The sequence below is a fragment of the Hermetia illucens genome, chromosome 5 (assembly GCF_905115235.1).
Source record: "Hermetia illucens chromosome 5, iHerIll2.2.curated.20191125, whole genome shotgun sequence".
Classification (NCBI taxonomy): domain Eukaryota; kingdom Metazoa; phylum Arthropoda; class Insecta; order Diptera; family Stratiomyidae; genus Hermetia; species Hermetia illucens.
This window is the reverse complement of record NC_051853.1, coordinates 10,599,888-10,616,272: the sequence shown is the minus strand read 5'-3', so window position 1 is coordinate 10,616,272 and position 16,385 is coordinate 10,599,888. Positions and strand designations below refer to the sequence as shown.

Sequence of the window (16,385 nt, the reverse complement as noted above, 5' to 3'; positions counted from 1 at the left end):
CCTGGTCCACGGACCTCTCGCTTAAGGCTTGCATCCAAACTTCACATCATCTGCGAGCCGCTGCGGTCACGCTGCTCCCAGGGCAGAGGTGAGGCCGCGTCTGACGATTTGCCTCTGCTCTGGTAAGAAACCGTAAAGCCGTCATCGCTTGACATTTCTGTATCTGTATCTATTTGTCCAGATACAATAAACAATAAACAAACACTCATTCCACCCACTAACAATTGAAATTTTCACGATATTGCGATTCAGTATTTTCCGGGGCGGTAACACAAGCCCGTAGACTAGTCTATCGTCTGGAGAAGTGACGTGGAACTGGAGGTTTCATATCAATGCTTTGCACGTACGAGGGGTGAAGGGAATTCGCGCTGACGGGGGCGAATCCCATGTGTGATGTTGAGACGATACATGAAGTTCTATGACGACGACTGGCCTGATAAGACGCGGCTACGGGTATGTGGCGAGCGACTTGAGTCATTGAACATTTCTTTGTTGCTTGGCGTGGCTGCTGTCGGTCATCGCGGAGCCCACTGCAGCCTCGATTCTTCTGGTTTCTGTTGCACTAGTCCCCGGTCTGCGGCCTCCGCTCTCATTTCGGCTTTCGCAATTCGCGGTTCAGATTTCTACATTACACGGGGTTCGCGGAGTGCTTACACAACCGTTCTCACCTGCCCGTCCGACAGCCTTGGAAGCACCACAGTCCACCGGCCTCCCCCGGCTCACGCCTGCCCGAGTAACTTCCGCGGAGCTCGCGACGCGCTGCATATGACCTCGCACCCTCAATGCAAGTGAAAGTGACCACCAAACCGGAAACGGGAAAATCGCAGGCGGTTTCCGCTGAAAGATGAGACTGGATTTCGCTTAGCCTCTGTCGGCAGATCCAAGCGTCCTTCTGTGATATGTTTGTGCTTTCATAGTTTATTGTTTAGTTCTGTGCAGTGCAAATTAATTTAATTAGAGTTTTCCAAGTATTCGCTAAGTAGCTGAAGTGCGCCTCGTTTGTGGCTGTTCCTGAGCGAGGAAATGATGAAAACAACAAGGAAAGTCGCCCCGGACGGCGGTTGGGGCTGGGTAGCCACTTTCGGGGTCAGCCTGGTCAATGTAAGTACAAAGGTCATGTTTTTCCTCACCACCCCCCGCCACCCGGCACACGAGCTCACCTTGAAGATTTGAATAAATTCCGCCACCCACCCACCCTGCTCCCACCCACTCCCATTGTTTCCTTTCCTTTGAATCAATTACGCGAATCAGCGACTTGGTATCCACTTACTCCGCTCTATCGATTTGCATGTCGGCCTGTCCGTTGTCTGTCCTCCCTCCGGAACCAGAACGCTGGCAGCTCAGATATATTAAACAACAGTTTCCGATTCAGGCGTTTATCGAGAGCTGGTGATAATAAAATGGAAATTTTATTCTGTAATTCAAGCCGGCGTCGGCAAGCTCTCCATGGTGATAATCGTTTGCGGCTTTCCGATGAACTGGAAGAATCGGTTTGACCTCGAACACCGCCAAATCCTACATCTCAGATTTGAACATTTTCCATTGAATTTTATTCAGATATAATGAACATATCAGATTGATTCCATGAAAACTGATTAGATTAGATATTCATAATTTGAAATTCAAAACCGCTCGAAAATATCATATTAACCCCCATTGAGCAGAATTTCCCTTTCAAAGTCAACGCGAGGACTATATCCACTTTCAGGTTTTAAAGATTTAAATAATAATTACAATTTATAATGCTGGCACACCCCTTAGCTATCTGAGAAATGCTTTAAACAGATGGATTGCTTTTTACGTACCATTTCTGCATATTCGTTACGGTTCAGATGCGCGGTAGTGCGGATGGGTGGAAAGCGCTTCGAGAACAAGCTAAAACGGTCGTACACCGAAAAACTTTTATCCACAAAACTGAATTCAAACGATCCGGAAACTACGTAGGTGAAATTATAGATGCATGGTTTCATAAAAAAGAGATTTATTGCAAATATCTAAAGCCGTCACGTAGATACATTTCGGAATCTCGCATGAGCAATGTAATCTGTATGTATGCTGTTACTCCTTGCGGCAACTGGGCTGCATTATCTGATTTTAGCCAATCAGATACTTCAATTATGTTGTGAGCTTAGTATCTATTCGACGAAATAAACTTCTGTGAAAGAGCTATCTTTTGCCTCCCGATCTTATACCCCGGGTTCGAATCTTACTTGTGCCATGGATATACTACCATTCTCCGTGGTTATCTCACTTCTTATCGTCTGTCCTTCTTTTCTTCTATGGCGCAGTAGTCCGATGTCGGTCCTTAGCCTCCCGAAGTCCTTGTCTGGACTAATTTCGGTCAAGTCACCACTTCCTACAGTTTCGGGAATCCAGAAGCGTGTAGCAGCTTGCGTTATCCACTGAGTCCTTCCATCTATTTCAGGGTTACTCAGGTGGTGGTTTACCTTCCACTCTGTTTTTGTGTAGGCGCCTGAGAATTCTGAGGACTCGACGTTTGACAGCATTATCTTTTTATGTTCCCCAGCGTGCTTCATCAGCTATATTGCGGATATAATCTTTGAGTACTGAGACCGTAGTCGCTCATTGTACTCAACTCGCCTCGTCCAACAGAACAGATTCGCTTATGTTCTGCAGGATTTTCATTACCGGATACAACCAGTATCCTGTCTAGACCTGCCTTAGTAAGGAACTCCAGACACCCTAGTTTTGCGCCAAGGTCCACAAGTTCAATATCCCTAAAAGCTGTCAGGCGTCCTGACCTACGCCATCGCTACATCTCAGGCAAGGTCTGCCTTGCCTTCTTTTTTTACCATAGATATTACCCTTATAAACTCTTCGGGTTGGATCATCCTCATCCATACGGATTAGGTGACCCACCCACCGCAACCTGTTGAGCAAGATTTTATCCACAACTTGACGGTCATGGTATCGCTCATAGATTTGGTCGTTATTAGGCTACGGAATCACCCATCCTCATGTAGGGGGCCAAAATTCTTCTCTCGAACGCCGCCAAAAGGCAAACCCAAATCTCCTAAAAATACATAAGGACTGGGAAGATCATAGTCTTCTAGAGTAATAACTCTGACCCTCTGATGAGAAGTTTCGAGCAAAGCTGAAATAGGCTCTGTTGGCTACCAACAACCGTACACGGATTTCATCCTCATAACTCTTATTGGTTGTGATTTTCAACCCTAGATAAGAAAAATTTTCAACGACCTTCATTAATCTCACGCCAGATTGTACACCTCGGGTTTTTCTCCCCTTAATGTCAATATCGTCAGCGTAGGCCAGTAGTTGGGTGGACTTGAAGAGGTTGGTGCCTCTTGAATTGACATCTGCATCGCGAATCACTTTCTCCAGGCCCAGGTTGAAGAGGACACATGATAGGCCATCATCCCCTTGCCTTAGACCGTTTTTGATGCTGAGAGTAGTCCTGCTGCTTTTATCTGGCCTCGCACATTGGTCAGGGTCAGCCTAGTCAGCCTTATCAATTTCGTCGGGATACCGAATTCTCTCGTGACCGTGTACAGTTTTACCCTAGCTATGCTATCATAGGCGGCTTTAAAGTCGATGAATAGATGGTGCAACTGGTGTCCACATTACAACAGTTTTACCATCGCTTGCCGCAGAGAGGAAATCTGATCTGTTTGTGATTTGCCTGGAGTGAAGCCTTTTTAGTATGGGCCAATGATGTTTCTTTTATGCTTGGTCGTGGCAGCATTTGACAATCGACTTCAGATGCTGGGACCTCCAACTCATCGATATTTTGGTTGTTGAGCATGTCATCAAAATACTCAACCCATCGCTCCAATATGCCCATTCTATCAGAAGTCAGATTTTTCTCTTTCTCTCGGTAGGATGAGCATCGAGGTGAATAAGGCTTCATCCTGTCGACTTGTTGGTAAAACTTCCGCGCCTAGTGCAGTTGCTCCCTGTACTTTTCGAGCTCGCAAAACTGTTAGTTTTCCCAGGCTTTCTCTTTACTTCTGTGAAGTTGCTTCTCCGCTCGACGGAATTCGTGATGATCCCTGCGTGTGCCCATGCGTGCGCTTATTGCGGCATCCATTTCCCTTTTATAGGTGTTACGGAGAGTTGTGTTGTGGATGGCTTCAGTGTTCACTCTCACCTGATTGTCAGAGGGGATTGTAGGTGGTGTCGTATTTCAAGCCCAGAGCACTCTGCCAACTAGATAGTGATATGGCTCTATATTGGCCCCCCATATGTTCTGACATTCATCAAGGCTGAGAGATGGCGGCGTTCGATCAACACGTGGTCGATTTGGTTGAAAGTAGTCCCGTCTGGAGAGGCCCACGTATGTTTGTGGACCGCTTTCCGCGCAAACCAAGTACTTCCAACAACCATTTCGTATAACCCTGTTAATTGAATAGTCCGCAGTCCGTTATCATTTGTTTTTTCGTGTAAGCTATGGGAGCCAACGTATCGCCTGAATACGGGCTCCTTCCCTACTTGGCTGTTAAAATCCCCAAGTATGATTTTGATATCATATCTGGGACAGGCTTCGAGGGTTCATTCTACTGCCTCGTAGAAGGTATCCTTCTCCGACTCTGCAGTCTCCTCTGTAGGGGCGTGAACGTTTATATGCTGTTATATCAGCCTTATATTAAGACAGGGTATCGACTAGCTGCTGAACAGTATTCTGTATGTGCAGAGAGCTCACGTACCATGAGAAAACGTGCCAACCGTTATTCCGTTGTGGTTGCCGGGTTCGTCGTTGTGAAGTTCATCCTGTCCGAGACTCCTTCCGTGGCTTCGTAACGTCGATTTTCCGTGTAGATTTGTCAGCCCTACCCAACCCCCAACCTGGAGGACCAATTGGTACAATTTGTCCCATTTTTAGGTATTGGAGAATCGTCTTCATCCTTCCCCGTCTGCTGTTTTTCATGAAGAATAAACTCCCAGCGATCACCACGTGGAGGTGGAGATAGAGTTTGGTAGTAGAGCTTGTGGTGTTGGTTTAGCAGACGTTTTCCAGGTTTTATGCTCCGTCGTGTGTACCAATCCATGCTTCGCTCTGGGACCTATACCACCCTTTGAGTGAATTATGGCCAGTCAAATAGTCCACAATGTCGGATAGCTGAGTGGTTAGAGCGCAAGGCTGTCATACGGAAGGTCGCGGTTCAAATCTCACAAGTGGCAGTGGGATTTGTACCGTGATTTGACGTCGGATACCAGTCGACTCAGCTGTGAATGAGGACCTGAGTCAAATCAGGGTAATAATCTCGCAATGTTGACCACATTGTCTCCTACAGTGTACTGTAGTGTACCGGTACGGTTTTGAGTGAAGTGCTCTAACACACTTCAAGGCCCGGATCCAATATGGATTGTTGCGCAAAGATTATTATTATTATAAAATGTCCGCAATACTTCTGCAAGTTTTGCTGCTTTCCGACTGAATACACTTTGCAACGTATTTGTTTTTTGTTCTCACAGGAACCCTTTGGTGTGCTTAGCAGACTTTAGGCTCTGTCACTTATCCTTATGGGACGCCTACTCCCAGTTTTTGATAGCAGCCTTATTTGCACTCTAATTGCTGGTTTCCGCCCCGGAACGGGGGAAATTGAAATCTTTTTTGCTAAAGCATAATCACTAGGTGCTCAGAGTGGTTCCACCGTATTGAATTTAGAAGTAGAATTTCAGTTTCTACATTCTTAGTGAATTTTTGAGATAATCAAGGGACTATTCAATATCCTCAGTGCAACTTACACTTCAGTCCAAAAGACTAGCATATTGCACCAGGAGAAGAGCCCCCTTTGTGTTTTTATTCGAAGGGTAGAGTCATCTGTGCAGAAAACCTCAGTGTATTGTGCCATGCATTTTTCTAGTTCGTTCCAGTTTTCTCTACATATCTTTTACCAAACAGATGTATGGGGATCGGAGATTCAGAAGGCATTACAGAAACTGGATTTAGTTCTCCCAATAACTCTGCCAATACTCTGAATCCTTACTTCCGTTGTTTCCCCATTGATATAACGAATTAGACTATGCGCTCCTTCCATTGTAATGTTTTGAATATACTCGTATATCTGAGGGCTGCAAATTGAGTAATGCATCTGAAGCTACGCCAGATGTTGTTCTCATGGCACAAGTAATACTCAGACATACAGTCCTTTGCAGTAAGGTCGGCTTAGAGTGAAAACTCTTTTATTTGGTAAAGATCCGCCTGCATAGCCCATATGTTTTAAGAGTTCTTTTGATGTTTACCTTTACATATTTGTTCCAAGAAGTATCTTCACTTCTGCGGAGAGTTGAAGGTTTATACCAATGATCTCTAGAAAATAAAGACCAGTCACTTCCCCCATGACGGGGCTCTGATTTTAGTCTCTCAATCAATCTGTGTCCGAAGAGGACCGTGGAATTATGCCTACAAGGCAGGTACTCATTTTAATCCACCGAAACCTTTACTTTGCTTTGAGTCGATCAACAGTTTTTGGAAAGCATACCTACCGAAGAATTTTTGGCCCCCTACATGAGGATGGACGATTCTGTAGCTTGCATAGCGACGAAATCTATGAGCGATACCATGGCCGTCCGATTGGGGATAAAATCCGACTCATTAGGTTACGGTGGGCGAGTCACTTAATCCGTATGGATTAAGTATGGCAAACAAGGCAGACCCTGCCTAAGATGGAGCGATGACGTAGGTCAGGACGCCAGACAGCTTTTAGGGATATCGAATTGGCGGACCTCGGCGCAAAACCGGGATGTCTGGAGTTCCTTATTAAGAGAGGCCTAGACCTGATACCGGTTGTTGCGCCGTTGATGATGATGATGATACCTACCTTTCAGAATTGCATCTTTTATCTTTGAAAGAAGCCTGCTCACAGGACTTTCTACGCTGGTAAGCATGTTGATTTCAACCTTTCCCTTCAATCATCTCAGCAAGAGTGATGTCAAGCGGATCTCTCTGAAGTTCCGAATAGTCATTTTTCCGGGCTTCAGTATGAACACTACCTAAAACTTCAGCCAAGAGGTAGGAACGTAGCCCGGAACAAGACATCCTCGGAAAATATTTCTTAGAAATTGCTTTAAGTGTTCTATACCCCCAGCTCTTCAGAGTTCTCAATTGATCTTTCTCCGCCAAGTGAGTCCTTAATAGCTTAGCGAGCTGGACTCTATTAGTAAGAAGTCCATTGCACTTTGTCCAATACGCTTTCATAGGATTCCGCTTTTGTGTTACAATAATTTCCCTTACAATAGTCAGGCTGAATTCCAAATATCGATGGTCTAAGAGTGAGACGTCATGTGCCGCACACCAGTCTCTAATAAAATCTAACATCTTAAAAGTTCAGACTATTAAGTCAATTATTAGGTGTGTCATAATGAATGTTCGCACTGCCGATAGATAACTTTGTAACCGGTTTGAACCTTACATGTGGCAATAGCTGCATCCAAAAGGCCTATGTGTCAGCTATCTAACGCAGTTAACCTTATTTCTATATCGTATCAACATGTGTGTTTGTACCGTGTTGAAAATGTCAAGTTTTGTGCCTGTAAAATGTCATTTGCGGAAAGTGTTGCTACATTATTTTTTCTTGAAGAGAAGTACGTCGGAATCGCATCGACTACTTGTGAAAGCATATGGTGATCGTGCTCGAACAGATCATTTGTGGCAAAAGTGGTTTCAGCGGTTCAAAAATCTATTCCATACCGCCTAAAAACCATACGAAAGATTCAGAAGGAAGATAAATAGGTGAATTGCTTGACAGAGCCATTGGTCGATGTGTCTAGATTTCCCTCATAACAGGAGCTCCGCTACGGTATCCACTATCCTCTGCACATTTGAGAGAAGCGCCCCAAAGATGCTGCAATTTGATCTGTTTTGAGTCAGAGATCACCATTGTTCTTCTTCTGCTCTCAAAATAAAAATAATGCTCTACAGTTTCCTGATATGAGTGAATTTCAAACTCCCCAAGCCAAATCAAACTGAAACTCTCCACATTTATGGATTTGTCCTTCCTAGGATTCATGAAATTTACCCTTCAATGTCCGAAATGGAAGCCTGAATTTTGTTCACTCTATATATGAATGATACCTTCATTCGAAGGCCGGTATCCAAAATCCAACATGTTCCGTTCTGCAGAGCTTGATATTCAACTTGGTAAACTTGAGGCGACCGCCAGAACTCCAAGCCGAGATTGCTTGCGGAAGCCACTTTAACACGGCCTCGTCGGTGCATTTCAAATGAAGGAGTCAGTTGCCAAAACCTTTATCATTGAACCTTGGCTTTCCAGGTTCGAACATTTTTTCCACAGGCTTTTCCGGAGGGTCGTCTGACATATTGCCATCCTTAGAGGAAACTACCACGCCAGCAGTCAGAAATTAGGCTGCAGCTAGTACATACGCCCTGTTCTCTATTCGTATTCCTATGGGAAAGACTAACTTCGTTGAATTTTCCCTTCCCGATTTGGTCATCCAAGGACAAACGGTTCTAGTCCCGGTCGAAGGTAGGAAATAGGCTGTCAATTTTTTTTCCTTCTTAGACGCATTACCGGTGGCCGAAGAGTTTACTACATCCAGTGTGGGTCACATTGGGGTTATTAGAGAGTTTATGCGCCCTTTCGCTGAAGATTCCGCTCCCTGGGTCCGATTACTCTGAACATTACTACACCTAGTAATGCAGCCACGGCATGTCATCACTCTCAAGGAGCTTCACCTCCTTCCGTAGTGCCTTCCTCTGCCGTAGACTGGAAGCTTTCGGAAGTTCACGGTGCCCTAGTCGCTTGACTTCATTTTCATATACCGGCGTTAGACCAGTAGCGTCCAAGTCATCCGCTTCCTTTTCTTTCGATCTTTTTGGTAATAGTGAATGAGAGGGTTCTGGAAAGCAGGATTTAGTCTGTAGCCCCCCCGCCCTCCCCCTATTTCTTACTTGTCATCTGAATTTTCTTTTCTCTACTTGTTGAGATGTCATTAGACTGCCAAAAAACTAAGTAGACCTGAACGGCCGCGTGACTATTATTGGTGGAACGCTACCAGTGGGACTTAGGTGCTCATTCACAACAAAGTCCACCTATATTCAACCTGGAGTCTAAAATGAAGATCCCTCTGTCTCCAATGTGATTTGAAGCGGCCACTGGCATCCAGAAAAATACTTCGTTGGACAGGCAATAAAGGTCACCTCTCATCTTGATACCCAAACTACTGAAGGGTAATCGCTGTTTTGGTCTAAGAAAATTTTCAAAGAAGTTTTAGATGTTTCAGCAGTAGAGAAATTAGACCCAAAAATTCATTATAACAATGAGTTGAACAGTTGATGAATCATATAAATTCATTCCCTGTTCTTGAGAAAAGAACACTGCTCGCTATCAAGAAGATCATTCGACTATTACTGCGATGACACAGTCTTCCCCGTCTAAGTTTCTCATAAGGGCGCTGCATAGCATTCTCTTCCCATTATTTTTGTACGTTAATGCTTCTTCCCTGGCCGCGACATATAAAAGATTGGTAAGACACTACGCCCATGAGTAATCTGGGGCTGCATCTGCTGGACATAATCCTTGTAAGCAATAGGTTAATGATATCCATCTCTATAGAGGTATAATTCAGGTTTCCCTTGAAGTTGAGTCTCGTGTCTATTATTACTATTGGGTCCTTATTAACCAACTTTCAGTTGATGGTATGATATATTTTTCCTGCTGCTGATGATCAAGATTACTTTCGTCTTTTGTTTCGCTTGGTCAAGTATTTTACGACACTGATGGACTAATCGTCTTTGTTTCATGACGACAACCACAACCGGAACAGAAATGAAAACCCTCTTTTACATGTTCTGCAGTAAAGGGTCCCACACCAAACGTATTTCCACTTCTTCCTGCTTTTCACTTCTTACCTCCCTCAGCAGCTCGTCCTTTCATTTTAGGATTGCGGAGGAAACCATCAGCTAGTTCTTCTTCTAATGTTGTGAATGAGCCTGTGCATTCAGACATCCCATCTGCGTTGTAAGATCATCCGCAAAGCTGACAATCGTAGCATCTTCAGGGATGGGAAAAACAGCCACTCCAATATACATGACATTCCACAGCAGCGAACCCCCATACTCCTTCTGCTTGCGACGGTGTGTAACAATCTATTATAAATGATTCTCGACGTCATCTTCCCCATTGTATCCATCAGGTAGACCGCGCGATATACTACTGGAATACCAGGCGGCTTATTGAGTTTGGAAAGCAACACCAATTTTTTCTTTCCTCTGGGTGGGGAATATTCCTGCTTTAAGGCTAGGAAGAAACCAGTCCTACCATATATTTCCTGCAGCTCCTCCCCGATTACTGAAGGTATTATGCACTCGTTGAGCTAGACCACAGTTTGTCTTCCACTGTTCTCGTGGTGACGAAACAAGGCGGAAACAATCTCCTTCAGGAGGCGCGGGCCGATCACCTGAAGTAATCTTCGTATTACCTCCCTGTAGGCTCCACCTGAAAGATTTATATCGGCATGGTTGCCTAGCTCTTTGGAGCAGTTGTTTTTACTCCTCCAAAAGGCCTCTTTTAAGCGGCCCGTCGTTGTATATGTGTCTTCTATCAATCGCCGCTACTGGGCTACCCTAAACTTTAGGTAAAGCCTGCTTGCCCGGGAACATGCGGTTCACCAAGTCGCAATTTCGTTGTTCCATCAGTTGTTGGGTTGAATATTGGGGAGCAGCCGCCTTCTGGGAATAAAAGCATCGCATGCTACTTTTACTCGTCGGATAATTTCGGCAAACAGATCATCAACCACCACGCGACCCACCACCGCACTCTTCAAGAGCCTTTTTCCGAGCGCGATTGACCTTTGATTTGCACACAGATTGCCTGGTGGTGACTGTAAGTATAGTCCTCAATAACTTAAAAGGCAACTGTTCTTACTAAAGAGGTAGGTTCTCCTAACCTCCCTGTAAACTCTCCTCATCCCCATATTTCGCAGCTACTCCTAAATATTGTTAATCGTCAACCTCCAGTCAGACTACCTGGAGTACTAAATCTACCGGTGACCATATGATCCTCCACTGAGACTCTGAAATCGAGGGATATAGGTGAGGTATCGTATTCCCAATGGCTTCCTGAGCTAGTAATTGAAGCCCTTGTACCATAAGTGTCGTCTCGTTTTCTTCCTTGATTTTGTCTTTTATATTCTGAGTATTCTTTTCAGTCCCAGAGGTTTAGACTTACTCCTTCAAATGCTACCAGGAATGCCATGCCAATGTCAATGAATAGGCTCCTATCTGCTAATTCTGAAATATATCTAGGTATATATTCAAAATTAACAACGCCACATTACCGGATTTGGCAAATTTTTTGTAGGAAGTCTACCTTTTTGCAGTAGTACAAATCATAATATACGATACGTGTGTGTATCTTAACACACGTACCAATCATAATATACGATACGTGTGTGTATCTTAACGGTATTAACAAAGATATCGCCTTGTTTCTCACGTGCCTTTTTAATTTTGGGAAGAAATGGCTTGAATAATATTGTTAAACGCTATTGGGAATAATTAGTACTTATATGGGAAACTAGTTGCCATTTTCTAATTTTTAGAAATCCATTCCATACATTTGTTTTGAGTTCACCGGGGTATGAAATATTGGAAGAAAAACTAGTAATGGACTAATCACTGAAGTTAAGCGTTTTTGAGCATAGTTACTATTTAGATGGGTCACCAAATCGAAGACTTTTATAATAAACAAAATTTAAAAAATGTACAAAAAAATGTTCCACTTTATAGTCCAGTTTACACTGCAGTCAGTGGTGTAATTCTCCCTGCCGTATATACATAGAGCCATCTTTAGGTGTTTTGCAATATTCTTTTTGTTGTTGTCTTTGGAATTTTCTGGATAATTAAGCAAACTGCATGTCCTTTACGTTAGCTTCGGCATCACAAATGCTGAAACGATTATACACGCGTACATAAGTTACGTAAATTTGATGACACTCCTCTGCATAAGGAAAATTTAGTCTTCGGTCTCTTGGCTGATTGCTTGCAGTTAAGATTGAAACGCAACTTGAGCCTATAAGGAGCATTTCCCATGTCGAACTTACTCTTATGTTTTTGACGACCCTTTCAATCTCTAACTTAGATAAAGGATAGTGTCAAGCGAATGCTCACAATAGTATTTCGTTGAGTACGTCTTCATGTTGGAAATCCACTGACTTCAAATGGTAATGCAGAATCGTGAAGTGATAACTAACTAACCTTGTTAGATTGCTTTCCTTTCTAGAAATTTCCGCTACCAAATGCTAAAAATTTCAACTTTCTACTATAATATTTCCCATTTTCCATTCAAAAAGAACTGATAATACCATAAAAGATAATTTAAAAAGAATTGAACTTTAGTTATGGACTGAAACAGGAGAAATGGAGAAAATGCGCTTGGCGAATTTAGCGCTCGAAAATAAGAAATTGTCCTTCGTATCTTTACTTTAGCTTTTCCTGAAATTACTGAAATGATCACATCCGAACATTCTAGCTCAATTTTCCTTGTTATTGACTTTCTGAATAATTTAGTTTATTACCCCTAAATCATCAGCTGCGATATCTTTCCGTTATATAAATTTCGATGCCAGATACTTTATGATCTTAGTCATCGGATTGATGAATAATCTGCTATTGTTTTCCTGCTGTTTAAGGAAGTGAAAAACATGACGGTGATAAACTTTAATGACTGTCCCTAATACTCACAATTACTATGAACATGAAATAAACACGAGATAGATTGGATGAATTAAAATCATCGAACCCTTTTAAGGGGTTTCATATGATATAGTAAAAGGAGAGATCATCATCATCATCAACGGCGCAACAACTAATGAGAAACTCCAGACATCCCGGTTTTGTGCCGAGGTCCACCAATTTGATATCCCTAAAAGCTGTCAGGCGTCCTGACTTACGCCATCGCTCCATCTCAGGCAAGGTCGTCCTCGTCCTCTTTTTTTACCATAGATATTGCCCTTATAGACTTTCCGGGCTAGATCATCCTCATCCATACGGATTAAGTGACCCGCCCACTGTAACCTATTGAGACGGATTTTATCCACAACTTGACGGTCATAGTATCGCGCACAGATTTCGTCGTTATCTAGGGTACGGAATCGTCCATCCTCATGTAGGGGGCCAAAAATTCTTCGAAGGATTCTTTTCTTGAACGTGGTCAAAAATTCGTAATTTTTCTTGCTAAGAACCCAGGTCCCCGAGGAATACATAAGGACTGTCAAGATCATTGTCCTGTACAGTAAGAGCTTTAACCCTATGGTGAAACGTTTCCAGCGGAACAGTTTTCGTAAGCTGAAAGCTATGTTGGCAGCCAACAACTATGGACAGATTTCATCGTCGTAGTCTCTTATCTTTATTCTTCTCGTTTGACCAGTTCGATTTGATCCTGTTGGTTGGTTGATTTTTGGTTCTGACGTTGCTAGCCTATATTTCGTCTTGCCCAACCCGAGATCTCGTGCCGCCTGCTTGATTTGAATGAAGCTAAACTGTACATCTCGAGTTGTTGGTTCCATAATGTCAATATCGTCAGCATTGGCCAGTAGTTGGGTGGACTTAAAGAGGATCGCACCTCTTGCATTTACCTCAGCATCATGGATCACTTTCTCCAGGCCCAGGTTGAAGAGGACACATGATAGGGCATCATCCCTTTGTCTTAGACCGTTCTTGATGCTGAATGGTCTCGATAGTAGTCCTGCTGCTTTTATCTGGCCTCGCACATTAGCGAGGGTCAGCTTAGTCAGTCTTATTATTTTCGTCGGGATACCGAATTCTCTCATGGCCTAGTACAGTTTTACCGTGGCTATGCTATCATAGGCGGCCTTAAAGTCGATGAAAAGATGATGCAACTGATGTCCATATTTCTGCAATTTTTCTATAGCTTGCCGCAGAGAGAAAATCTGATCCTTTGCAGACTTGCCTGAATTGAAGCCTTTTCGGTATGGGCGAATGATGTTCTGGGCGTATAGGACTATCCGGCCTAGCAAGATAGCCGAGAATATCTTGTAGATGGCACTCTGCTGAGTGACGTTATAGTGACGTGCTGACGTTAAACGTCCATAATTACTGCACTGTGTGATATCTCCCTTTTTATGTATGAGACAGATAATGCCTCGTTGCCATTCGTGAGGCATTGATTCGCTGCCCCACACAAGTTGAGCACAAGTTGAAGAACCACTTGGCGTAACTGGTCGCCTCCATATTTAACTAACTCAGCTGTAATTCCGTCAGCTCCAGGTGACTTATGATTTTTAAGCCGATGAATTGCACGGATATGTATTTGTCCGTCGTCTTCAGTTGGCGCTCCATCTCAGGCAAGGTCCTCCTTGTCTTCTTTTTCTACCATAGATATTGTAATTATAGACTTTCCGGCCTGGATCATCCTCATCCATACTGATTAGGTGACCCGCCCACCGCAACCTGCACTATGTGTCCGTCAGTTGGCGGGACCTCCAACTCGCTGATATTCTGGTTGTTCAATAGTTCATCAAAGTACTCAACCCATCGCTCCAATATGCCCATTCTGACGGCTTCCTTTTTCCGTCTGTGAAGTTGCTTCTCCGGTCGACGGAGTTCATGATAAGCCTCCGCGCGTGTCCGCGTCCTTTGAGAATGCAACATTACTCGGTATGCAGCAGTCTTCCGTTCTGTTGTTAGCTTACATGCATCGTCTAACCAGCCGTTCTGACTTTTCTTGTGGCTAGGACCAAGTATGTTTGTGGCCGTATCAATGATAACATTCTTCAAGTAGTTGTGAAGATCATTTGTTAATGCTTTATCTGCAGAACACCTGTTAGCTATGGTTATTGCGGCATCCATATCCCCCTTATATACTGCTTTGTGAATAGCTTCAATATTCACTCTCACCTGATTGTCAGAGTGAATTATAGGTGGTGGTGTAAGAGGGTGTTGATCGCTGCTTAACAACAGAAGCGACGAAAGGGTGCCCTCAACGAGGTGTGCTATCGCCACTTCCGTGGAGTATGCTGATCAACTCACTACTATGCGAACTGTCAATTTTGCCAATACACGTTGAAGTTTATGCGGTTGACGTGGCTGTACTGGCTGTTAGTCGAGATCTCAGAATGGTGTGTAGACATTTACAACATGCCGTTGAATTGATTAACAGTTGGGGTCTCAGGCATGGACTTGCAGTAAATCCAAATAAAACCACAATGGTCCATCGTCCGAATCGTAACATAATTGCCTCTCCCGGAGAATTTTACAGTACTGAAGGCATGCTTTACAGTAACTACCTCGCAAGATTTATTGAGTGCCATTGCTTCCTCAGCAATTTTCGTCCCCGTGCTGATTGCCTTTCGAGATCCGACCTGCGTGTCTGAGAAACCACCCTCGTTTTTGGTCATTGGTGCAGGCCTATTGAAGATCACCCATTTGAAAAGTTTGCCGATGCCGTTTAACGACCTATCTATAAGACGAAGGATCACCCAAAGGTTTATTTGGTTTCGGGATTAGCACAAGCTTCTGTATTCTACAATTCCCCGGGAAAATCCCCTCTTTCAGGCATGTCGTAACTATTTCTGCGAACCCCCTTGGAACTGTTTTGAGGCCACTACCAGAGCTGTATTCGTAATGCCGTCTGAGCCTTGGGCTTTATTTTCGACAATTTTTTTCTCGGTTTCCAGGACTTCTTCAGTGGTTACCTCGGGAATTTTATCGGGATCTTACTGGCCAGTGGGTAGGTTTGATTCATTTAATATTTGTGGGAAGAGAATAATAATGATATCCTGGAACAAGTGAGGGTTAGCGACCAGTGGTGATCGTTTGTAATGTTGAGTTTTACTTTTAGAGATGACTACTTGCAGTTCAGACTCCGGACGCTTTCTACTATGTACGTTGGTTGTGTTTCCTGGCTTTAAGGCAATTGCTGCGAGGTTCTTCAATTTCTTCAATTAGTTTCTTGAGGTATGGAGGCGTCACAGGCTTTCTGTATCCTTTCAAGAACCTGCGTCACCTTTTCTTCTGCATTTCCCGTCGGCATCGACTCCAGCGACATATGCATTACGTAGCGTTATTATATTGGAGTCCAGAATCTAGCCCGAGTTGCGTCTTTAAGGCCACGCAGATATTCGCTTTTGTGGTGATCACATCTCTAGGTCCTTGCACTTAATCAGTATTGAACCCTGGCCCACTGATGGGTTTAGATGGGATAGATCGAAGGCTTATGCTATGATAAATAAAAAATATTTCTATGGAATGAAACAGCCCTCTTTTGCTCAGGGTCCAACTTCCGGTTTCCTACCATTGATAACCTCACAAAAATGTTCCTCTTAAGGGTACTGTAAGCACTGAGTCAGCGGTGTTTCGTTGTCTTTGGCGAATATATATGGAACGAGCTTATATGATCTTAGTCATCAGATTGATGAATAAT

General features: G+C 43.6%; 1 protein-coding gene across 1 annotated transcript in view; it reads left to right on the top strand.

The window, feature by feature from the left end:
- The first annotated feature begins 397 nt into the window (after nucleotides 1-397).
- The window catches only part of LOC119656713, a 92,727-nt gene continuing 76,739 nt past the window's right edge, over nucleotides 398-16,385 (top strand). The window contains exon 1 of the mRNA XM_038063232.1: nucleotides 398-1,101. Coding sequence (XP_037919160.1) covers nucleotides 1,024-1,101 — 78 coding nt within the window. The 5' untranslated portion in view covers nucleotides 398-1,023. The remainder of the gene's footprint in view (nucleotides 1,102-16,385) is intronic.